The 26,662-nt window shown below is 38.5% G+C and overlaps 3 protein-coding genes across 3 annotated transcripts; 1 reads left to right on the top strand and 2 right to left on the bottom strand.

Annotated features, from left to right (window-relative positions):
• The first annotated feature begins 955 nt into the window (after positions 1-955).
• On the top strand, positions 956-14,047 carry LOC139964378 (protein SET-like). Its single transcript, XM_071965957.1, has 7 exons — positions 956-1,113; positions 3,345-3,526; positions 4,742-4,864; positions 8,635-8,748; positions 9,848-10,021; positions 11,317-11,472; positions 12,023-14,047. Exons 1-7 carry the CDS (start codon positions 1,029-1,031, stop codon positions 12,107-12,109), a joined length of 921 nt encoding a protein of 306 aa, XP_071822058.1. The 5' UTR covers positions 956-1,028; the 3' UTR covers positions 12,110-14,047.
• LOC139964377 (STING ER exit protein-like) lies at positions 12,284-23,549 on the bottom strand. Its single transcript, XM_071965956.1, has 7 exons — positions 23,126-23,549; positions 21,041-21,155; positions 20,290-20,331; positions 19,594-19,732; positions 19,292-19,381; positions 18,657-18,746; positions 12,284-18,307 (listed from the first exon to the last, which is right to left on the bottom strand). The coding sequence occupies exons 1-7, from the start codon at positions 23,547-23,549 to the stop codon at positions 18,239-18,241; spliced, it is 969 nt and encodes a 322-aa protein (XP_071822057.1). The 3' UTR covers positions 12,284-18,238.
• Positions 23,550-23,599: 50 nt separating this feature from the next.
• On the bottom strand, positions 23,600-26,386 carry LOC139964382 (uncharacterized). The gene has a single exon (XM_071965960.1). The coding sequence runs from the start codon at positions 25,484-25,486 to the stop codon at positions 23,600-23,602; it is 1,887 nt and encodes a 628-aa protein (XP_071822061.1). The 5' UTR covers positions 25,487-26,386.
• Between the last annotated feature and the right edge of the window lie 276 nt (positions 26,387-26,662).

Below are 26,662 nucleotides of genomic sequence, written 5' to 3'. Positions count from 1 at the left end.
ACACGAACAAAACGTCACCTGCAAGCAACAGAAAGTTAACTTTTTCAGATGGCCGCACGCGGTTCGGGCGAGCCTTCAATGCCTTTAAGGAAATGTTTGATCTCAAAAGGCTTGACTTTGCGGTTTTTTATCATTCCAAGGAGCTGCTACTCTAGCAGCTCCATGATCAGTCTATCATTCACTGAAAATTTGTCTAAGGCGTCTATATGGCTCCATTTGAATATCTTCGCCTTCATTGTGGTCGCGAAGCCAGGCTGGGGACCAGTGCGAGGGACGTCCTTCCACTTTCAGGCTAGTGTTCTCCCCCCACCCCCCTTATCCCCTTAAGTTGTGCCACCGTCATGTGAAACAAATTCACACGTAACAGCATATGACTTAGCCTGCCGTGTATTGTGCACCACCTTTAATTATTGCTGCTCGTCCATAAAATGTTGGTGCCCTACAACTCATGTTCCCCAGGGGCCCAGACTTTTTTTGTAGCCGCGTCTCCCATACGAAATTAGCTTGGTGAACAATATAGACCGCTGGGGCGTACGTTAGGCCCTTAGTTACATTTTGGAATATGCTAGGATTTTTTTCTCTCAAAAAGTAGCAATCGTGTAACAAGAGGTTAACTACCCGTGAAATGTAATTCATTTCAACTGGTATATTTTATCCACTCGAGCTAATCTGGTGCATCAAATGTTTCTATATGTGAAAACGAAAGATATATCGACGATAAGACCAGGATTTTGTCGAAATCTCGTTACTATGACGTTGACACCCTACCGTATATGCGCTAGTCATTGCTTTTGGTGTACAAAGATGGCGCGAGAAACCTTCCAATCACTGGAAAGCGTATTGTTGTCAGCAGGTGCGATATGGCTTTCTATGTGTACATTTCTGTGGTTACGTTTGAAGCCCAATTCCGATCACAGTACGGTACAGGTCAGAAGTCATTCCACACATGCACACAACAATGCGCATGCTCTAATGTAAACGCAGTGATTCCAAAACCCATTTGTCCCTCGTGAACACAAAACTGCAAAATGTCGACCCAGGTGCCGGCCAAAGTCCGGAAAGAAGAGCCCAAGAATAATGGCCAGAAGAAGGAGGAAATCGAGGGCGAATTGAGTATGTTTCTCTGATGAATGTATCCTACCTCTTGTGTCGTTTAGGTGACGCAGAGTGCTCGAAAACATATATTTTGTTCAAACTTTCCGTCTTATTGAGGAAGACAAAGCTAGCTTAGGCTGGGGCACGCTACCATTGTTCTGCTGTGTTAATGTGAATAGCCTAACACAGCATACAGAAAAATCAACAATTTAAGGACAATTACAAACGCAATGCTAGTGTAGCATAGATGTAACGTTAGTACAATTGGCCTAGGCCCTTTGCCTACAGGCTTAAGACAATGTGTTTTGGGCAAAAAGGTTATGTCTATGTACTGTCCTTGCTTGTATCCCTTGTTGTTTGTTAACTGTTAGTGTTTGTTAACTTCATTCGACCTTCCATAGAGTCTAGGGATTGACTATTTATGTTAGCGAGCATGCAGCAATGGAATGGTGAGGGCAAGTGTTAATATTTTCCCTGGCTGAATATTATTCTTAAGCCAAACCTTGCCCAGAAGAACTTAAGACAAAGCTTTAGTCTGGGCTAGACTGACCCACCAGAAAATGTTAAGGCTCACTTTTAATGTGAATTTCTTCTGTAGTTTTCTAGAAATTCAACAAATTTGCTAGATAAGATATAATGCAATGGTGAAATTAAGCTGTCGAGGTCCAGGAGCCACTTTTTGGCTCCTTGTTGATAGGCTGTTTGGGGAGGGCTAGGATCACTTGACATGGACTAGAAGCCAATTTGTAATTTAAATGAAAGATATGCGTGTAGGTCATACCTTCAACATAGACAGGCTTGTTCAGACCATGATTATCTTCCAGAAGGAAGGCCAGCTGAAAAGCCAGTCGGGTATGGGGTCCTATTCATGAGGAACTTTTAAAAAAAAGCTACTTGCTATTTGGCAAGTGTAACTACAGTTCTATTCGCCAAAACATGTTCCCATGTCACTTATAACGTTATAGACATTATAGTCTCTCATAGACTCACAATATTGTGGTTATAACTTTTTTAAATTGTTTCGTAATTTGTTGTGAGTTTGTGCTCTGAGCCTGTAGCTGTAAGTAGGCCTACATCAGGGGATTTACACCTTATACTCACTGAATTTCAAGGAGTTGCTTTAGCCTAGCAATGACTGTGGTGCTTGTTGTTATGAAATGGCATAAGAAATGACATTGTTGTAACAGGGTGTTGTTACGGTTACAAATGCTGCTTACATTGCAGCAAAACAGCTTACATTACAAGTTACAAATGGTTCGGAAGTTAGAAATTATGTTAAAAATTGTGCGTGATCGTAAATCATTGCATCATGTAACTAGACTACATTTATATATGGGGAACATGGGGGCAGCAGGTTGGATGTTTCGGGCGTTTTTTGCTCCGATACCCATACACAATAGGAACAGAAGGGCCAGAGTAATGCAAAATATTTAGATCCATCTTTTGCACCCATTGAATGCTATTTAAACGTCAGCAACTAGGTGGTGTTTTATTTCACAGTGCACAGAGTGTGCTGTTTGTGCTATCCTATGCAGGCACACAAATACTTTAAACATTAGGTCTTGAAAGCCAGCATTTTATTCTTTCAGAGACTATTACATACTATGTTAACCATTGTATGCATCACAATTGATATGAGTTTGGACCAAAAATGTATTATTTGACAATGATTAACCTGATTAACAGGTAAACAAACTGTTATGGGTTTATACTGCAATATTTTCATCATTGCAAACTTTGTAAATTTTGCAGTCCTTCTTAACCACTTGGATCCCTCTTTATTCTTTTCTTTGCAATATTACGGTGTTGTTCTCCATATGGTCGAATATTGGAACTCACTTTAATCAACATCAGGGAAGTAATTTATCTGGTATCACATCACAAAATGGGTTAAATGGTGTAAAAACAAGTGTAGCAGCTATGCCCCTGTATAGTAACCATACTATTTTATGTGAGATAAACATGTTTGCAAGGGAATCTACCCTAAATATGAACAGGTTTTGATATACACTTTGAGCTGATTCACCAGCGGCTTGAAGAAACAGGAATCCATCTTCGATGATTGAAATTGAAACAGACTTCACACTCAAGCGCAGCTTGCAAAGATATGACCTTAAACAACAGTTATAACATGAAAGTTAACGTCATATATCCAAAGTAAAAATGTATGAAATTGGGCTTCCAAGTCACTTTTTGTAATTCCATATAATTGTTAATAACAACTATTTCTTGCATTCTTTCCTTTGTAGGTAATGACACACAAGAGGCAATTAGAGAGATTGACAATGTACAAAGTGAAATCGACGAGCTTAATGAAAAAGCTAGCGAAGACATTCTTCATGTGGAACAGAAGTACAACAAACTCCGGCAACCTCACTTTGAGAGGAGAGCAAAGCTGATAGAGAAAATACAGAATTTCTGGGTTACAGTTGTATCCTTTCTTGAATATGTAATGACTCCATTTGCTGCTAGCAGGAGTGATATCGGTGCATGGAGCTGAGACAAACCAACATGATTCTTAGTTTTCATGATCAAAGATGCGTCCTTAAGACTCTTTTTAATCCTCATTGCCTATAGACCTCACCCTAAGCAGTTGCACAAGTTCTTTCCTTTTGAACTTTCACAGCGAAATTTTTGAAGGTCACTCTGTGAATTGGTTTCCACACCAGAAATTCTGAGAAAAATATGCATGGCTACTCAAAACTCAGTGTGCAGCTGGACTCATACCAGGTTGTAACATTTGACAATGTCTAGATTACACAGTTATATTGCAATATGAATGTCTTATGTTATGTTTACAGTATAGCAGGTTTATTGTTGCTTTATGGTAAAGTACCGATCTCTGTAAAGATACACATTTTACTGTCTTCCAGAAATAAAGGCACACACTCAAGCATCATCAGAGTGAAGAAGTTTACACTGAACTATTGTCAACATTTTTTCTTTTGATAAACATTGTAACAGTCTGCAAACTGTCTGTTGATCTTATGCATATTGCATGAAGACCTCAGTATTGTCACCTTACAGTAAGTGTCATAGCCAAAGAAGACCATTAGATTTGTCCTGTCAGAATAAATTGCTTTGTGATAAACTGTAGCCTGGAATCAATTTATAAGACTTTTCTCTAAAGATGTTCTTCCACTGTATGAAGTGCATTCAAATCGATAGTAATGTATGTCATTGTTATAATTTCACGTTGTTTTATATTAGAATGTTAATAACATAAATTACTTTCTCTAAGTAGAAGGAGGGAGAGATGATGTTCACAGCGGACATTGTCAAGTGATGCAACGAAGATAGAGGGTCTGTGGCAGGTTTGGCCTTCTGTCTGGTCTGTTACATATCAAATAGCTGTGATGTATCTGATTGATGTCGCAGGAGTAGTAAACTCATGGCGTCATCCATCATATCCCTGAAGACGTAAATTTCAATTCGTGGATTAGTTTAAGTGATCACAGGTTGTGAAGAAGTTTGCACCTTTACCAATCATCATTTCTCATAAGCTACTGAAACCTTCTTTGCGTTAGTTTACCAAAAACTGCCAATATCTATGATGTATTTGTGGTGATGATAACATGTGAGGTGTGGTATTCACTTCCCATCAGGAAGTAAATTTGGACCTGTGTTCCTTAACGTGTTTCTGCAGTTTCTAAATCACCCTCAAGTGTCAATGTTACTAAACGAAGATGACGAAGAGGCCTTGTTGTATATGACCAAAGTGGAAGTTCAAGAATTCGAAGATATCAAATCTGGTTACAGAATTAAGTTGGTGAGTATTAATTGGACAGGAAACTGTGACAATATTCTCTTTGGTATTTCATAAATGCCACTTGTCATATGTTTTTCTGTCAAATGTGTAAACTTTCATTAGAGTTTACTGTACATAGCAAAATGATGATACCAACAGTTTTCACTCCACGTAGATAAAGAGAGCAGTTTGTCAGTACGATAGTGCAACCGCCTTTTGTACTTTCGTTTAAGCAGATAAGCCGCTCCTTCTGACGCTATGGCGTATCGTATGTATCATCTAGACTGCCGAGATAGTTATAACTGTACTAGATGCATGAAGGATCCATGTACTTACAGATGCTTGTGTCTTCAGCATAGCAGATTGAATGACGGATTCATAGGATGCATTTCATTTGGATTTAAAAAAAAGAAGAATTGCAGGCGTAACAAACACTTGTTATAGTTACAGTAGCAGTTACAGTTGGTCAAACAACTTGTAGCTGCAGTGCTGCCGTATGGAAGTAACATTTCTTTTCTGCCACGTGGGATGCAATAGACGCAGTTATCACACTATTTCCTTTTGTCTGTGATTGCAGTCATCACAATAAATTGTTTATCTGAGAGCGCGTTCCCCTCAATGAACGCAGTTAACTCTGTTCATCTCTGCATCTCTTGAATCTACGTATTGGTCATAGGTTCTGTTTTATCCTAAACAGAACTACACACTTGGCACTTTCTGTTCAACTTACTGAATGAGTGTTCTCCAGTATTTCCCGTATGTTTTACCACACTTTGGGCTGGTGTTCATTAATTCAGTTCATTATATGTAGAGGTATGTCTTGGCAAGCACAGTTTCGGAGTGGACTGGTGGTTCTGATCAACCTTTTTGGTTCCTTGCTTTTTGCAAAGCAAGGAACCTATGCATTCAACTTGGCGTGTGTGTGTGTGTGTGTGTGTATGTGTGTATGTGTGTGTGTGTGTATGTGACGCTTGGCTTGTGTACACGATATCTCAATAAGGAAATGATGTATCATGATCAAACTTGTTGGGTGGATAGCCCATAGTGAGAGGAAGATCCCTATTGTTTTTGGTGCTCGCAAAGGTCACCAAAGGTCAGTTAGATGCCAAAAACCAATATATTAAAAACAGCAATAACTCCCATTGACAGGGTCCGACATGGTTGATATTTTGGGAGTAGTTGTGAATGGGGTAAGGGATCATTTCCAAACATAACGGTAATGTGATCGAAGGTCAACAAAGGTCAATTAATGATAAAAAACTAGTATTTATGCGATAACTTGAGAACGAAATGTCCGTTAGGGTTGGGAGTTGCTTTAATGTTATCCAATTGTCGACCCGCATCTGGGTGACCCTTGACCTCAATTTGACCTCTGGTGACCTTTACGTGTTTTTGGGGATTTTTACAGTTTTGATGCTATTTTCAGATGTCAAAGGTACCTTCTGGTCATAAATGTCAATAGGTTGACCCCGTGTGACCTTTATGTGCAAAGTTATATCGGGTCAAAGTTTTTCGGTCGGAGTTAGGATGGTTGTACAGACTTGTCGTTTTGTTTTTTGGAATCAGGAGATTAAACTACATCTGAAACCAAGGTCAAAAGGTCAAAGGTCACATTAGAAAAAATGTGCTTATTTTGGGAGGAAACGAGCAAAAAAGAAAATGTTTGGTTTTGATGCTAGATTTGGATATCAAAGGTACCTTCCGATCAAAAATGTCAATTGGTTGACACCCGTGTGACCTTCGTGTGCGAAGTTATACGAGGTCAAAGTTAATTTTCAGACATTTAATGCAACAACTCCCAGTTCCAAGGTGTGACATGGTTGATATTTTTGGACAAGTTGCAAATGGTATAGGGGAATATTTTCAAACATAACGGTCATGTGATCCGAGGTCACCAAAGGTCAATTAATGTTAAAAAACTAGTATTTTGGGGGTAGAAAATGGGCAAAGAAAAAAATGTTTCAATTTGTATAGTTTGATACTCTATTTAGGTCTTATCAATCAAAAATGTCAATAAGTTGACCCAAGGTGACCTTTGTATGTTAAGTTATATGAGGTCAAAGTTAATTTTCAGACATTTAGTGTAATAACTCCCAGTGCCAAGGTGTTACACAGTTGATATTTTGAGACAAGTTGCAAATGGTATAGGGGAATATTTTCAAACTTAACGGTCATGTGATGCGAGGTCACCAAAGGTCAATTAATGATAAAAAACTAGTATTTTTGCGATAACTTGAGAACAAATTGTCCTTTAGGGTTGGGAGTTGCTTCAATGTAATCCAATTGTCGACCCGCATCTGGGTGACCCTTGACCTCAATTTGACCTCTGGTGACCTTTTCGTGTTTTGTGGATTTTTACAGTTTCGATGCTATTTTCAGATGTTAAAGGTACCTTCTGATCATAAATGTCAATGGGTTGACCCCCATGTGACCTTCGTGTGCGAAGTTATATGAGGTCAAAGTTAATTTTCACACATTTAATGCAATAACTCCCAGTTCCAAGGTGTGACAAGGTTGATTTTTTTGTAGTAGTTGCAAATGGTATAGGGGAATATTTTCAAACTTAACGGTCATGTGATACAAGGTCACCAAAGGTCAATTAATGATAAAAAACTAGTATTTTTGCGATAACTTGAGAACAAATTGTCCGTTAGGGTTGGGAGTTGCTTCAATGTAATCCAATTGTCGATTCGCATCTGGGTGACCCTTGACCTCAATTTGACCTCTGGTGACCTTTTCGTGTTTTGTGGATTTTTACAGTTTTGATGCTATTTTCAGATGTTAAAGGTACCTTCTGATCATAAATGTCAATGGGTTGACCCCCGTGTGACCTTCGTGTGCGAAGTATGAGGTCAAAGTTAATTTTCACACATTTAATGCAATAACTCCCAGTTCCAAGGTGTGACAAGGTTGATATTTTTGGACAAGTTGCAAATGGTATATGGTCATGCTCTATTTAGGTCTCACCGATCAAAAATGTCAATTGGTTGACCTCCGTGTGACCTTGTGTGTGAAGTTATGTATACAAGTTCAAAGTTAATTTTTAGACATTTAATGCAATTAAATCTCAATGCCAAGGTGTGACATGGTTGATATTTTGGGACAAGTTGTGAATGGGGTGGTGGAACTTTTTGAAACTTAAAGGTCATGTCATCTGAGGTCACCAATGTTATCATATCTGTTGACACGCTTGTAGGTCTCATATATTTCTTACATTTTCGATGCCATATTTAGATCTCAAAAGTGCCTTTTGAACAAAAATCCGATCACATTTTGTGATCACAAAAGTGTTGGCTATAGTGTTGGTTACTTTATGGGAACATGTAGGACCACAATTACTAGGACTATTTGAGCCCAATCTTGCTTGATAATATTATGTGTATTGTCATATACCCCAAGCAAGGAACCACAGTGCCCTTGGGCTCTTGTTTCTTCTTCTCGAATCTATTTTTTTTTGTTTTTTTGTGGGTTTATTTTTACCATGCATGTTGGTTATTAAATGGACCAGTGAGCGATAACATGTGCGCATATATAAAATGGTGTTATATATCGTTTTGTGGACTTCTATTGTGTAGTCTATGATTGAAGAATTTGCTAATTTTGGTCCTTCAGAATCCCCCACACTTGAGACGCTTAGGCGCATTGATCGCGTCCCAAACAGAGAGGTTACTTCCACACGTTATTATAATCCAGGGCAAAAATACATGGAGTGTCACAGATGTAAACTGCAATTTCTTCAGTTGTTTGCCTTTATATTGTCACTACCTTTTCTTCTGTTCTTCTTCTCACAGCATTTTACACAAAATCCATACTTTGAAAATGATGTCATTTGTAAAGAGTTTCATTTGAATGACACAGGAGATCCAACGTCCAAATCAACACCAATTAGGTGGAAACCAGGCAAGGTAAGCCATTGACTAATTAATGTGAAGCTGTTTCCCAGGTTGTGTTTTAAACAGGAACCATTTCACTGTTACATTAATGATTGAGTAATGTATCCTTGGTTGGTCTATATAAGAGAGTGGTTCCACTATGTACATGTATCCCTGATTTACTAAGACATATCCTTGGTTGCCTATATTAAGAGAATGTTTTTCAAATATATATCCCTCATTCACTGTAACATGTATACCTGGTTGTCTTTGATGAAAGGTGGTCAAGTCTTTCTTAAAGCTGCTCAAGACAAGAAGTGCTCTTCAAGCATATACATGTGTTGACATCAATACTTAATAGCAGTGTAGCATACAAAGTGAAATAATTTTCGCTCGACTCGGCACACTCATGCATTGTAAAACCAAGCAATTCATGACTCCTGTTCTGAGGGAAAGAGAATTGGCGAGGTGTGTGAGAGACATGTTGTAATAGTGTTGCTCACAGTGTCCCAGTAATACAGCGTATTCAAGCCTAATGTACAATTAGGAATGAAAAGGTTGTCACATTGGCCTGCACTTGCATCTGGTTAAAATGTGTTGACGGCACACCATCGGTTGATTTGGTTTGAATATTTCATTCCATATATCGATAAAAATTTTGTTGAAAGAAAATGGTTTATTATCACAATAGAGCCAGAAACAATTGCACTAGATTTAGAGATCAGCTTTTAATAATGGAATATATAATGAGGCTTTCAAGTTGCATTCGGTGATTTTGATTGTTACATTAGTCAAGTCCTGTAATATCTTGTTTCATACACAATTGAAACCTTTCAATCTAGGTCATAGATGGATGTAGTTACAATCATCTTGGTGTTCCAATTTCGATCATTATTAGAGCTTTCAGTATAACGTTTTGTCCCAATCTTTCATTGTTTTTCATTTGCAAACCTTTCCCACCTAATTTGGATATTTCTGGGGTGAGATTTTCTGTCTACTAAAGTACCATAACTGTGTGTATTGAAGTATCGGAACATGTCTGATATTCACCAAAATTGCATCGGCACGATCGAAACTTTGATCCGTCTGATTAGAAGGGAGACCAAAGATTTGCTTTTTACTCTCTTTGTAGGACCTTACAAAGTTAAACAAGGTACCTCCAGGTCTGAAACCAGGAGACAAAAGACAGCACACGGAGAACGAGAGCTTCTTTTCCTGGTTCACGGATCACTCTGAGATGGGTGCTGACGAATTAGGGGAAGTTGTCAAGGAAGACATATGGCCTAACCCCCTCCAGTACTACATGGTAGGTACTGCTAGGCTACTTTTGTTCCTGCATGTATGTATTTGAGATCCTCCTGCAAGCAGGAACTCGCGAAGGAGCCATCATTGGCTTATCAAAGCCGCAAGCTGACCGAAGCCAGTCTCTTAGATACATATTTTAACGTCCTTGATTATGAATTGTCAAAAATATAAAAACTGAACTGTATATGAAAACTGAGCTGTATGAAAACTCTACATTTAAGAAACATTTTTAAAACCTGTTTTTGAAAAACTGCCAGCTCGTAAGTGTTAGAACATGGTATTGGCAAACACGAGTGTCCTTTGGTGCCTGAAATTAAATTTTTGCCTTTCATTATTACCATGTCACTTGCATTTGAGAATCTGAGTAACGTTCTAATAATGGGAAAGGACATTGAAAAAAACAAACTTATTTCATATTTTTCCCTGGGTGTGGTGTGATATACCATGCAAATCAACATCATAATGTTGTACAGTACATTACATGGTGTCCAACTTTCCTCAATTATTCCACTGTAAGTCACACATACGTTATGAGCTGTTAAGAGAATCACATCCTTCATGCTTGGACATCATTTTAGTGAGCATAGTTGAGATAAGAATGAAAGAAACTGCTAAACCAGCTGTTTGCAATGTACCATATTTTCTTACAAGTATCAATCACTAACTTGAATGTATAAAAAGTGCACCCAGGTCCCATGAAACAGGAAGCCTAAGATTGAGTCTGTGTCAGTGGAAAATGTTTTGTTGTAGCTTTTCTGTTCGATGAATACGACAGTGCCTCCACTAAGTTGAAACCTGCACATAAGTAACAGGCGGAAAATCCCTTGCAAGTTGTATATATGCAGAATGGGAAATATCCAAAATGTTGCTTGACTTTTTTTTAAACAAGTTGGAACTCGTACTCTTCATTTTAAATTAAGTATTATGTATTAGACCAAATTGATTCCATCAATGAATGACACAAGAACCTTTCATTACGATTCTTTGTCATTTCAGTAGAAACATTTGAAATAGGGAAGCAGATAGTTGCTGAGGTAATAAGTCTTACTTGTCAAGTCAATTTCCTAACTATGGTAGGACGGTGTCCGTATGTTGACGCAGGAAATGAAAGGGAAAGACTTATTTGTCAGATGAACAAGGCTGTGGAGGTGGTTAAACATGTTACATCTATGGATAAATACGGTAGAGCAATATCCGAGTTTCTAAAAAACTTTGGATTATTGCATCAGGAACTCTTTGCTAAAGTTAAAGTCAAGTTACTTGCCCATACAAATATCTTCTTATATGAATATTCAGATGCCAACAGGTGGTGACAGGGAGAGCGATCTAGGCTTGGACGAGCTGGATGACATCGAGTCAGGAGAAGGTGAAGATGATGAAGACGATGATGATGAGGATGAGGAAGGTGACCCCGATGATGATGGAGAAGTCGATGAAGATGATGATGAGGATGTAAGTTCACAGATACGTCATTCTTCAAAGCAAACAACTAAACTCACTGGTTGGCCAAAGTAATTATGACTATATTGGAAATTCCAGATGACCTCCGTTTTGCCCGACACAAAGCAAAGTTAGCATAAATTCATGCTTGAAAATTGTTGTTGAGTGACAACATGCAGTCACTAGCCTGTTTTAACATGATATACCAGTTCAATATTACACTATAAACTTGATCTTTTACGAAGCACTGTTATGCGTATTATAGTATAATAATGACTCAGATCGTGTCACAAAAAAATTGGGGGCTCGTGGACAACTCTGACATCCACAGGGGGTTCGTGGGGGGGGGGTACAGTAAGGGAAACCCTGTTCTACCAGATTAGGTTTTGAAAGCAAAACTCTGAGTGAGCTCTATAAAAGTAACTGATTTCACTCTCCTCATAGGTAGATATATATTTGTTAGATACAATACAATTTACCTGACAACAACCTGCTTCTTAGAGTCCCTACAACATTTGAATTTCGACCTGATTATTTTTCTCTGCCTCTCTCTTAATTATAGGAGGAAGATGACCCTGAGGGGGATGATGGTGATGATGGTGAAGATGTCGACGAGGAAGGTGAAGGGGAGGACGAGGAGGAGAATTAAGTATTTCACACCACAAGAACTTTTTTTGTACATGGACAATTTTTGTAAATTTTCTTGAAAATCCGTGTTTTCATAGTGGATTCTGGATCAAACAGCATCACTGCCTGTTTTGGCAGGTTTTCTCCACGAAGGATACACCACCTCATTTTTATGTAGCTATTTTACTTTCTAGTCTTCTTTTTTTTTTTCTTTTTTTTTTCCCTTTTTTTTTTTTTTTTAACAATAGCAGCTAGGTAATATATGTGGCATGGCTGGAGGGTATCTGTCATGTCAACACAAAGCTTTAATTTTGTATCTGTGACGAGTCTATGCCTGTGGTGTGGGTTTTGAGAGTGGATGTAAGAAGGGCAACAGGAATCGATTCTCTCTGATTGGTCTCATCTCTAGGCCAGAGTTTATGTTGTGCCAGGTCTGGTTGTGTACAAAAATCTCATGTGTCTCTTTACTGCTTTTTTTCTTATTTGTTTATACCATTTTTGGATCAAATTCCATGAAATGCTGGGGGGAAAAAGGATATAAATACCTGTGTGACCTGCTTAAACTATACCAGCAAATGTCTGTCAGGACATGAGTTTCTTTTGCTCAATTTCTTTGTGTTTGAAATTGTTGCATGTAAGACCCCTTCCCCCCACCCCCATTGAAACAAACATGTCTACAAAAGTATAAACATGAATCAGGAAAGGTTGCTTTAAGTATTCAATACACCTTTCTATTGTGGTTGTGTTTATGTAGGTGTGAATGTGTCCTGGGTTAGCCATTTTGAAGCAATTATGCAATCATTGATGTTGTTACTCCCTATACTGCCCCTATATCGTTGTGATCTTTCAATGATCATTGGTGGGTAGTATTCAAGGGGTCTGTGCACACTTCATTCCAAAATATTGTTTACCGCGAACAGGATTTTTTTCCGAAAATGTAAGGTGTTTAGTTAATATTTCATATTAAGCATGAAAACAATTTTGTTGAAATGATTTTTGTTCTGACTTGTAAAAGTTTTGCAATTAATTTGTAAACGCTTTACTGCTGTGACTGAGAAAGTAAGAGAATCAGTTTAATTACTCACATACTAAGGTGGTTGCTTTCAGTGTTGAGAATGTAATACCAAATATTTTGTGCAGTGGTCTAAGTCTACTTCTTGAATTCTGTGAACCCAACGGAATCATAAATTGAGTTTCCGTAGCGATAGCATGGGGTTCGTTCAGTGATAATAGTAAAAGTTTTGAAATTATGATTAAATTTTGCTGATCACTATCTTTTCTGTTTTATTGAAGTTAGCAACCTTTTCAAGGTGGTGTTAAAAGTTGTTAACTATGAATTGTTGAGTTTGTCATTCGGTATACAAGGACTGGACACATTTGGGAAGGTGGTACTACCTAATGTAATTACAAGGTTAAGCCCATCATCTTTTCTCTTGTAAATCTTCTATAAAATGCATATTTTGATGTATACCATCTTACATAATGTCCTAGCTGAGCAGCAGACGAGATCTCATTGCTCACAGTACCACAATATCATCTTCTTTAATCACCTGCTTCTGTCGTGGTGGGAAATGAATGCAAACATCTCTGCCAGTGTGGTCTTCTCCACTCAATTGGAGTTGTAGCATTATTAAAGAGAATTTATTTTGTTTCAAGCATTGATATGGTTCAATTTTCATCACTTAAATTTTGCTTTGTACTGAAGATTTTCAAAGAGTTCAATGACAGATACCCTCTGGCAAGAAATTTTTCAGCCAAGTGGCTCTGATCAAAGAATCATAGTTGTGTAAGACGACTTCCAAAAATGTAGCTGGAAAATTTTGTTTTTTATCTTTTTTTCTTGTTTCTGTTTTTTAATATTGTAGGTTGTTTAGATGAGTGCATTCCATCCCATACTCAGTGATTGTCTTTGTGATTTGTGTACTGTGCACCCCTTTCCCAACCCCCCCCCCCCCAATCCCTTTACCATTCAACCCTTCCTCTGCTGAGCTATCTGTTACTGATAGGACTGTCTCAACTTCTACAAATAAAATGTGGAGCAAAATTTCAATGAAAGCTAAAGTATTATTTTACAGACTATTTTCTTTTCTTTGTTATTGATCAGTTATGGCCAATTTGTTTACAATTTGGTGACAAAGGATTTGTCACTTGGCTTTTTTGCATCAGGGTAACATTCAATTGTCATAGAATCAATCGGATGCTTTGTTTAATGTGCTCGTTAAAATTATTAACAGGGAAGTATTACCATGTAGTAATAGTAGGGAGGGTGAATATGTTAGTTGCTACCAACTGATTACAACCCAAAATCTAGATACAATGTCTAATACAAAGTTTGCCGTCTTACTGGTAGACAAAGAAGGTGCACCTGATCATAAGTGAATTTGCATAAAAGGCCATTTTAAAATACTATAAGGTATAAGTTAGCAATCCCATGGAATGGCAAAATAACCACCAAGTAAAGGAATAAAACTGCCATAATGGTTGGTAATAATATAACAGTATATAATAACCATAGCAGCATTGTAAGTTAAATGCTAACATTGGGAAATGCTGGGTATGCATAATGTAGGGTTGTCAAAGTTGGAGATATTTGCATCACAAATTTGACTTGTTATGCAATTTAATGCTAGAGGAACTCATCAATTGCCTGTCACCTCTGCAAATGGCCACTATTCTGTGATAGTAATCTCCATAACTGGATTTAAATGTCTTTTGAATAGCACATGCATTTTTTCACTTGCAAGATTGTATTTTTTTGCTTGCTTGCTTGCCATATTGGGAAATCACCAATGTAATATTACAATGGAACTTATTTGGAATTTTTTTCGAAGTTACATTTTGGCAAGGTGTCATCCTTCAATTTATCCATCCGTATTTGAAAAATAATCACAGAAATGTCTCACTGGGCAACAGCACAAGGCAAAATTGTACTTTGGTGAAACGCTAGTTTTCATTATTGGTCTTCGTCGTGATGGAAACCTGTTGTCATTTCTGCTTATAAAGCTAGTTTTCCAGGCTGCATGTCTCACTCTCAGGCAACCATTTTTGATGACAAATGTGATTTTGAATCAAAGCTTTGTTATTTTCTCACTTCCATGTGTTTGTGTCTGTTTCATTCAACAGCAATTCTCTTCTGATTTCTGTGACATAAATAGATTGGTTTGGTTCAAAATAATGAAGAGTTAAGCAACAAACTTTTGGACTCTGATTTTGAATTGTCTTTGTAAATCTTTCCAAAGGAGGAATGGACCTAAAATGTCATCATTGAATCTAAGTTTTAAATTGATTATCATCAAGCAACTCTTGTAGTTGGTATATCACCTCAAACACTTAGTACCCTCACCAAAATGCACCCCCAAAGGCATAACAAGTAAGAAAACAATAGCTGAAAAGGATCATTGCAAGTGTCAAGGGTACTACTGTCGAATTTGCAAACATGCCGCAAATAATTTTAACTTTGTCCATTGCTGTACTGCACAGCTTGAACATAGTGTGATTGACTACAAAGGTAAAGCACATTCACAGACATTGGACACATCATTTGACACCATAAAAGCCATATTAACATAAGAAACATGTCCTTAAATTTCCGGAAGAATTTATGGTCATCTTTAATAATGTAATAGTTCCTGGTTTAGGTCATGCCAAAAGGAGCATGCGTCACAATTGTCCATCCTAGGCAGTGTGCTCGAGAGCGGTTTCTTATTTTCAGTGATTTGCTTGATTTGTATCACCAATAAATATGTATTACTTTGTAAATAAAACAAAACTGTTAGCAAACTGCTTATCCACTAAAAATGTGTAAAAGTAAGAGGGCCTGACGTTTCGATCCTAGCATGATCTACTTCATAGGCAGAATGTATTACTTTTGAAAGAGTTATCTCATTAATAGGAAAGCAGGTTCATGTCATACGACAGCTATGATTTGAAAATTTGCAGAAGCAGCAGTTGGATTCTAAATTTTCCTCAGTGCTGCATATTCGATGGTACATGTTAATATGGCCTACATACAGTGACAGGCCAGCCTTCCTTAGCAACCAAAATCTTCCCATGTTTCTTCATATAAAGGGAACCATAGGTGTCAGTTGATTCCTTATGTAATCATGTCTTAGCAAAATTCCTCTCACACAATTTTGCATAGCCTCAAATTTGGTCAAACGACAATGAATCTTTCACAATAGACTAATAGGATTTGTATATTTCAATGTAGGTCCCAAAAAAAGCATTTGAATGGTTTGGAGAGTTACCATGGTTACTGAGCAGATGAGACATTACAACACAGTAGATATATCACAGTTTAAGCTGAATACCAGTGTCCACTGTTGCCTTAAAATTCTAGCTGTTTAATGCATGATCACCATTTTGAGGTTTACTTTGCACAGATGGGATACTGAAACATTTGAGGTGATAGGCTGTCATCTTTTCATAGTTATTAATGAGTAAGGCAGTTGCAGACAATATGACACTTATGTGGAAAAGGGGATCAATCTTTACTGTGAGCTGAAATCCCCCATCTTATCCCTAATTAATCTTACCCCTGACTGATCTTAGCCCTAACTCAAGATATAGTTGATTGCATGTGAACTATTTTAACTGATTTAGACCCCCAGATTCTTCTCTGTAGTGGAATGCAGTAGGTGGTCGCTCATGTCACAAAATAAACAATCAAAATGAACATCTGTAGATATTATATTTTCCTCTGAATAAAGCGGGTTGCTATAAGGATGCAGTTTATACGAAAGAAAAATTCCCACTATTTATGGTTTTAACTTCAGTCGCCAGAATATCCCTAGGTTTACCATATATGCAGGATTAACCAGGATCATCCCATTTACATTTAATTAATACTTGTTATACTATGCACACTAAGAAAGGACACCTGTATTATGCATCACATGTGAGTTTCAGAAGCATGATATAACTTTATATAACTTTTGGGATGCAGTGCCCCAATTTTCAACTACAAAATTGTTGTAACCCTACTGTCAGCATCGTGCACAGACAGAACTCATGTTGAGTGATAAAATTTCCCCAAAGCACCATCAACCAGCAGTCTATTAATTTATGTTTTCCTTCAGAAGAAAGACACAAAGAAGGTACAAAGTAATCTATTATTTCACACTTTTATTATCTCCAAGTAATATTGAAGCTGTAAAAGCACATGTGATGGTTTACATTAAGCATACCCTATAAACAGTGCATTTCAATATACAGATGATTACTTCCTCCAAAAGTGTCACACGGGGGCATCTCTTTGTGGCTTGGGTGTTCCAAACATTTAATCACATCGAATTATGTGAGGTAAACAATTTGGGATCTGTATATTGCAGATCACTTTTTGTGCCTTTGGAGTGCAGTTTAAAAAAAAACCTATTCTCAGTTAGTGAATGGGTTTTGGATTGATTACCAAAGGTTTTTGCTCTCACAGCTCAAGGACCAGTTATGATTACAAGAAATACAGCACGAAACTACTAATATAAGTCTTAAAGAGACTGCTTGCATAGCCTCGTAGTTTCTTCACTTTAGTTCCTGTGTACAAATGTTCCTGTTAAAATTCCAGGCACTTGGTATTAAGTAAAGAGTTGAGGTGCTGCATGGGATGATCTTTTGTGCTCCAGGTTCACACAATAGATCATTCGGTTTGCAGAAATGATACCTTATTCTTTGATATCGATTCAGCCTTTTCAATGGGACTGTGCAGCTGTTGCAGCATTTTGAAATGGTACCTAATGCCTATAGTAATCACTCATAGTCAACAGTCAATGAAGATCTAACCTACCCTCCAAAAGAGTAAACCTGGAGATTTTAGAAAACACACCTGGAGATTGTTGCCTGAAAACTGCTGTTTAACAAAATTCAAATAAAACTGATTTATTATACAAAATATATAATCCATGTAAATCTGCTTTAAATTGGTTTACGACTTTTGCACAAGAGATTTGAAGATCCTACCGTGAGACAAGATATAAAAACAATGAGAGGATAAACAAAATTGTGAGTCTTGTAGTGAATCCACAATTAGTGGTCAGATATGCCAAAACCTGTGCAATAGTCAACCACAACACTGCTGATGCAGCCTGGGGCTGCCAGAGATCTTCCATAAAGTCATCTGTTGTTCACACTGTCTGGTATCATGTACAGACGGATGTCTTCAAGGGTCCTTGTCAATCAAGGTTCCTTTCTTCAGCTTGGCCTTTCTTTCAATCTCCTCTGTCACCAACTGTATAAGGAAAACACCCAAAAAATTGTCTTAATGGTTATGACTTGTGAAGCAATCCAACTTGCAGGGCAGAAATCTTTCCTTTTTTGAAGTTAATGAACTTAGAGCAAGAAATATTAAGGCCAAAGCAGTGTTCACATTTTTGCTACATCAAAATGATGTATATTATAATGTTCAACCATCCTGTACTTTGTGAATTAACATGTTTACAATTCATCAAAGTGTAACAGACCCATATAAACCTGCACATGGCATAACCACCACTGCATAGATATACCTCTTTCACCTTTAAAAAGGAATCAAAATATAAAATAATGTAGAAAGATGAAAAAAGAAAAAAATCACTTACATCTTCTGCCTTTCTCTTGTTCAGGCCTTTCCTCTCCATCTGCTTGCTGATGATACGAGCATTGCTGGCATAAGAGTCTGCTATCTCTTTCTGCAAGGAAAATTTCAAACCAACATTTCAACAAATTGAAAGGGAACCTTAAAAAGAAAAGGGGGGGGGGGTATGATTTACATTCGGACATAGATTATATCAGGGGTGGGCAACCTTTTTGGATGAATGGGTCAGATATAAGGAGTGAAAAATTGACTGGGCTGCACCTAACCAACAACCTGCTGTTGATTTCAAACCTTTCAAGCAATAGGTGTGTGTACTTAATCTGTATTCACAACACATAATGTCAATACAGTAGTTTATAATTAATGGGGATATTAGGCCTACCCGACAGCATCATTAGTGCCGATAAATTCTAAGCAGCTAGCTCGTTTTTTGTGATGATGCAAAATAGATTGATATTTTTTTCTTTTTCTTGAGACATCTCACAGGCCGCAAAAAGTCACTGGCGGGCCGCATGTGGCCTGCGGGTCATAGGTTGCCCACCCCTGGATTAGATGAACTTCGGAAAAATTTGTCTCATGATGTGTATATTTTAGAAAATAAAAACAAATAAAATGAGTGAATATAAAATAATCACTTACTGCTTCGATTTCATCTTCTTCATCTTCAATGGTGGAGACTGTGACCGTAGCATATTTACCCATTTCCTTGGTCTTTTTGCTCAACATGACCTGCCAAAAAGACATCAAAACATTAATACCAGGGTTCAAAATAAACTCGTAACTGACATAAAGTGCAAAGCCTGCGATAAATAGTTAAATAGATTACATCAAGCCACATGTGCAATCATCTCGACAAAATAGATTTCTAGTTTCTTCCAAATATTTTCTTTATCTTTCTGTTCCTAATTTATTAAGACTGATCTGTAACAAAATATCCAAACCTTCTTCTTCTCTTTTGGTCGGTTGAAAAGGAGTGGTGTTTTCAAAGGCCCCTTTTCCGGTTCAAAAAGTGCTCCCTGTACAACAAACGTAACCTGTGCATCTTTCTCGGAATGTCTGTAGAATAGCAGTAACCCACACCTGCAGAAATGGAGACGAAAAGTGAACTTTGCAAACCAAAACAAACTTGGTACCATCATACGGTTGAATCTTTTACTTGTCAACTACTTTAAGTTAATGGATAACATGACAACAGTACTGAGGCCAACATCAGCAAAACTGACTTTCTTCTCCTGTCACAGTGTATACCAAGTAAAGCCAGTAGTGCTATTAACAGGAAGTGTATGGAAACTAATTTCAATTTAATCATATAACAATTACATGGGATTGGTGTTAACTATCAGTTTTAGTTGTGACCAGTGTGGAAGCTAGTTCATATGTGATATTTGATTCAAACACAGGAACAAAAATTTCTAGTGGTGATCACTATAGAATCAAATTTGAGGTACAACCACTCTTCTATGTACAAGCATAGGGTTTCAGAGTTGATATTTGCATTGAAACGTGAAACTTATTACAGGTAACTTGAAATATACTGGTACAGAAGCAAACATGAACATGATATGACATGACTCATGAATTGAATTTTTTTCTTCTTTTTTTTCATTACTTTTGCTATTTTAAATGTTTTTACTCACTTTATGCATTTTTCTCTAAACTGCTTTTCAATGCCTCCTGGCCTAAAGAAGGGAGAAAATAAAAAATTAGCACATTAAACGATTAAACCTCACTAACCTGCCATTTGAACTGTTCACAGTAAAATTGACCTACTGAGAGCAGAATACCAATTTTTGTAAAACACAACACAAGCAATACTGTAACACAAAATACCAACACTGTACAAAACTACATTAACATAGTAGAAATACTGTACAAAAAATACCAACACTCTCAAAAACCACATTAACATAGTAGAAATACTGTAACATAAACTACCAACACTCTCAAAACTACATTAACATAATAGCAATACTGTAACACAAAATACCAACACTGTCAACCCACACTAACATAGCAGCAATACTGTACAAAAACTATCAATTTACACTTAAAAAAACAAAACACTAACATATATCAAGGAAAAATTTAGAGCTCAGATGTTGTGTAGCAGTTATGAAGGCTATGAACATTTCTCTTGCAAATTACTATGGTTTCTGTACAGTGTTGCTGTAGTCAAACTCTGTCATACACCTTTGCATTGCACTTTATAGCAAATTTGCCAATGTCACATAGCAATTTGCAATGCATAATTATTCCCTGATATATATGCAATAAAATCTCACAACTAATATCTTTTATTCCAAAGTTGATAAATGATGCTGTATGATTATGAGTTGATGATGGTTGATTGGGTTTGCAGGTAGCAGAGCAATGTATGGTGTTACATACCTTCTAATATGAACCGTCTCTCCTTTCTGTGCAGTTTTCTTGTTCACATGCTTCGTAGAATCGATGACTCTTGCACCATCTCTTGCTCTTAGTGGTAACTTCTCTAATGCACAATCTGATAGGTTATTAAAGAAGAAAGCAAATATTTGTGAGAAGTAGACTAGTAGTACTAGCACCGTCGCAGAATAATATCAGACTAGGGTGGTCAGCAAAAAATCAAAATGTTTCTTTAATTCATCAATAAAATTGGTATGGATATTTCATGGTCATTTTAGCAAACGCAGTTCAGAACTAATGTAGGCATGGTATGTTTTGTTGCCGGCTGGTTACCGTTTACAAAAGACTTGTGTATAGGACACTATGTGCAAACAAAACCCCAAAAATGTTAAACAACTTAATATGGATACACAACACATTGCTCTACTAATAAATATACCTTCATTGACCGTTATGACAATGGAGCACACAAACTAACAATTTATTGATAAAAACTTCCTCTTGAAACTGCCATGACTACCATCAAAACTGTGTCTTCTTCCAAGCAACATAGCAACCTCAGTTGTTCTCCATCTCAATTTTCATGACATGAAGATAAGAGGGATTTTCTTACTTGGAAAAAAACAACAATGTGCAGGAAGATTTCAATAATTTTTAGTCGGAAGTGCTGGACGGGTGGCCTCCTCCTCCCCTAATATCCAACCCCAGTTCCTCTCCATTTTAGTAGTTTAAGTTTGATTTTTTTTTTTTTTCCTTGATGGTAATCATCACAGGTCAAAAAGAAAGCTAAAAATACTTCTTATAATTTTGTCAATCTTATAACCTTATAAATAAATCATATAACCTTTTAAACCTAGTTTATAATCTTATAAAAGTTGTGACCAAATGGCCTGCTCCTATTTTATAGTTACCCCAGTGAAAATAAAAAGTGATAAAATATTGTGGGTTTTTTTTGTGTTTTTTTTTTTTGGGGGGGGGGGGGTATAGGAATTATAGGAATATACCAAACAACCTGTAAATTCATAGTGATGATTCATAAATTGATAATAAATTAATAAAATGATTAATAAATTTAAACTTTTGGTGTGGTTTTACATGAAATGTCACAAAAAAATGAGTCCATCTTTAATACAGGATATATGAGAAGATATGGAAGGAAATATTAATGAAACTGTATTTGTGGTGGTTGTGCTGGCAATATGGATGGCTGCTGATGGAGGAAGAGAAAATTTGAAAGAATTTAGCCCAAACTTCTGCTAATACATATGGCTGCACCTTGAGGGTTTCTATAATATTGTTTTGTGGCCTAAGTCAGTCAAATGGACGCCATCGAATCTAATAACATCAGGGTTGGAAGCAATCCCTTTTCGGCCACCTTGGCTCCATGAAAATATTCTGTCGTCACTACAAACAGATAACCTTGAATGAGGAGTTCAGGTCATCTACCCTAGTATTGTAGTCTGGGACACGATTTGGGATGTTTTGCCTATGAATAGTTTGCATTACACAAACCATCTTCACATTGTAGAGACGTACTAAAAACTGACAAAATTCTTTGAGCCAGTACTTTTTGGATGATGGCCAGATTGCAAAAATAATTGGATCCTATGTTTAAAATGATGGCGTCCAGATGCAGCTCTCCCACCACTTTTCTAGCCCCCCCCTCCTCCCCCCCCGGCAGTTTCAGACAAGCTACAACATGGTTAGTGATTTTTGCATCCCCTCCTAAAACTAGGTTTTCTAAGAACAACAGTTTTTTGGCTAAAACTGCCTCCCCTAGCCTCCTAACAAAAAAGCATCCCCACATCTGGATGGTTCTTGGTGCCATCTTAACAACCTGAAGATAGAGAAGAAAAACGAGGTGGTTATATGAAGCGAACTTTATGCTTCAGGTAGTCTTGAAGCAATGCACACTCAAACACCTCATCTTCACCCTCATCCTCAGGGTCCTCGCTCACGTACAGTACGTAACTTCAAACAAGGTATCATTGCCTTCGTCCTTAGTGAAACTCACAACGACACCTTTACACCAGACCTCTACGTCATCTACCAACCACAAATGCATAATTTCCTTATTTAACATGTCACCTGGGCTAAGAACAAGTACTCTTAAATCTCCAGCCTGAATGTCCTCCTCGATCTCCTCGGCTTTACACGAGTACACTTGAGGGAATCCGTCGTACCAGATGAAGCACTTGGCGCCTTGCATGCCCACAACTGTACCCTTGTACCAGTCCTCTGTTCCTTCTTCCTTGGTGTGGTGTTCAATCCTTTTGCGTACCAGCTCTTCAGACATATTGATGTCACTGGCTGGAGTCGATCTGGCCTTCTTTGCTAGTGGAGGTTGTAATCGGCTTTTGAAGGCTTCCACAGCATCAACCGGAGCCAAACCGATAGCCCTGTTCTTAAGACTGGATGACGCTGCTTCTAACTCCTCGTTGTCACAGTCGATCACAGCAAGCAGAGAGATCTTCAACTGCTCAACCGTCTTTGCTTTACCGCCAGCTGACATGTTCAGAACATCGCCTTCGTTTCGGGCACCGAGTACAAACCTTCGATACTTCAGCTGTGTCTGCAAGTACTTGGACTTATCCTATCCGATTTCAGTTCACCGAGTCTCTGGTCAAGCTCGCTGTGGGACTCCACTAAACCACCGACAGCTTTTATTTCCTTTCCCAGGAGAAGCTTTCGGGCACGATCCTGGTCTGCCTTCTTCAAGATTGCTGCCTTCTTTACAAGCTCTTTCTTTTCTTTTACAGCTTTGATGGTGGCTAGTCGGTCCGCATATGCCTTCTTCTGTTGGGCCTTGGACTTCTGTGCTAGCTTCAAGAACATAGAACGTTGCCACTCCTCCAGAGAAGCAGTCCATTCTAATGTTTTGTTCCTCTTGTACATGATCATAGCTTCCAGCGCTATGCACGAGGCACTCGGCTTTTCCCTCATAAGGCGATCCAGCATACCAAAGTCCCTTTCCACTGTAGTGTTTGTCGTTGGCACACTCTGCATTTCTATGTGCTGGTCAGCAGACACGCTGGAATACTTACCACCTTCCAGATGCTCCGATAGCATTCTCTCGCTGAGCATTCTGAAAGAGGAACAGAGCATTTCCAGAAGCTGTTTGACCATTCCGTCAAGCTCACAGGGCTTCATCAGGCTGTCGTACACAGAGCCGTCCTTCACAGAAACATCAGAGTAGAGGATGTCGGTGCCATTCAGTAAGTCTGTGGAATCGTTACTCCATTTCGAGAGGCACTCGAGAAGCCTGTTGTAACGTTCGTTCATGGCTAGCACATGCTTTTCCTTCTCCATCGCCCGCCAGAGTGGTCCAGTGATGACTTTGTCGATAATGCCCAGGGATTTGACACCGGCTATGTACTGTGGAACTTCAAGATCGGCAGCAACAGCCAGCATCGAATCATCCTCTGACTTGTGCCTGTCGAAGAAAACCGAGAGATGTTCGTACAGGTGATAAACGCCAGCTCCATTGTGAAACAGAATATTAAACCTGTTTCCCTTAAAGGGGGCTAAAGGGACGGCCTTGACACCATACTCTGCAGATAAAAAGGCCCTAAAATGTGCTGCTTTGCTACTCCTCTCACTACCTCGGTCCTGAACGCTTTTGCACACGGTTCGAACAAGTCGTTCAGTCCCACCTTCATCCTTCCCGGCAAAGCCTGTTACAGCTTGGGCACCTACCTTCTCCTCACCAAATATCATCTGCTCCCAAGCCTTCAGTGTTGACGATGCTTGTTCCGCGAGACCGACGACAAAGTGCATGCCACAGAAAAACTCATTGAGTTCCTTGGCTTTCTCTCTCTGTGTCAATGACAAACTGTCCCAGTCCCCCCTTACGGCTGGCAGAAACTTGCCTCTGAAGTCAGCGAGAAGTTTGTTGAACTTTTTCTGGACGGAGTGTCTATCACTCATGACATTCTTGATCTTTGTCAAGAAACGACCCAAATCGAGCCTGTCTTCGTCCTGCCCACCAAGATCGACGAGATCTTGTACAATCTCTTCCAATACTCCTAAAGTGGTGACAGCTGTCCCATCGGCTGTCTCTCGCACTCCAAGAGTGAATACCTTACCTTCACCAAAACTGACATCGAAGGACCAATAATGATGGCCAAACTTAGTCGTGCCATCACTGTGTAGAGTGAGATTGTCATCTTCCAGAACTGCATCGCAGAACTGAAGTTGGGCCATTGCCCTAGCCTCAAAAACCATATCCTTGGCAAAGGTGGCCTTAGGCAACCTCTCTACATCAAGGCCTACAATGCCCTTCAGCACTGTGCGCACAATTTCTTCGCAGTTATTGCTCCCGACATTCAGGCACATCAAGTGCTGGTAAACACTCCTTATACTATCCCTATATTTACCTTTAACTGAAGTGCTAACCTTGCCGCATTCTCTCTCGATCATCTCTTCCAAACGCTCTCCTAGTTGCGCCATCTACTCTTCTCTGTCGTGGAGCTGTTCCTGCAGTTTATCAAACTTTTGTCGGCTTGTAGAGGCTGCAGATTTCTTCTTGTAATACGATGCCTGTTTCTTCACCCGCATCAACTACTTTTGCGTGTTCGCGAGGGTGTTGGTGTGCGACTTGCTCTGCCGTTTCATCTGAAAGTTCAGGCCTTTCAGCTGCTGCTTCAGCTTCACTATTCGCTCTGCCTTCCCATATTCCCGTCTCCTGATGTTCTGACAGCTTGCTTTGACCAGTCGAGTAGTCCGTGTCTGGCTATCCTTCGCAACTTGCCTTTCGATGGTGACATCCCTTTCCAGCTGCTTCACTCTCTCCATTAATTGAATGCGCTCTGCAAGAACATCTTCCAGTAATTTACTTTGGGATGTATTCTTCTCTTTCAGGTCAGCGAAGTCCCTCTGAAGTTGATTCTGTTGTTGTTGCAGTCTTGTGAGCTCTTCTAGGGGGGCAGTGGCGTCTTCCTCGGTTGGAGGGGGTTCGCTTTTCGGCTTACAAATACCAGACTCTTGACGCAAAAAATAACACAACTTTTCTTTGCTCTTCAGCTTTGCTAATGAACGTCTCGTTTTGACAACTTTCAACACTTGGGAATGAACAGTTTTTTCTTTACAATCGACAACACTTAAATCGAAATGATTTCCTACTGCTTTAATGAAAGATCTTACCTGATTTGTACATTTACATGAGCCCACCATTTTCCACAATTCATACACTACACCATTTGAAAGTTGATTGCTAGGCAGCCTCACATTTAACACTAGGTCAGAGTTCGACCCTTCCCCAGTGTCATCTGACAGAGCTGCTTTCACACTCTTAAGAGAAATACCTACCTCTGCACAAAACCCTTCGTTGGCCATTTTTGGGTAACAAACTACTTACCAACACGAACAATGTAACTGCTAAGTCTTGAATGTAGTCTGCGAGGAATTCTCTTTGAACTCGTTTTGGCGTAAGTTAAGAGCGAACGTAGCCTTCACTAGTTGTAGTACATAAATATTATGTGGATATTGGAAATTTCACCACAGCAACACAAGTGTGTTTGTAAAGAGTTTGCTTTTCTTTTACACAGAAGCAACAAGATGTTATTTTACCAAATAAGTTTCAAAACATCACTAACTTCTTATGTTATGTTACTCAGACTAGGCTAG

This window comes from Apostichopus japonicus, chromosome 22 (assembly GCF_037975245.1).
Source record: "Apostichopus japonicus isolate 1M-3 chromosome 22, ASM3797524v1, whole genome shotgun sequence".
In the NCBI taxonomy this organism is placed as follows: domain Eukaryota; kingdom Metazoa; phylum Echinodermata; class Holothuroidea; order Aspidochirotida; family Stichopodidae; genus Apostichopus; species Apostichopus japonicus.
Note: the sequence above shows the minus strand (reverse complement) of the source record. Positions and strands in the feature narration are given on the sequence as shown.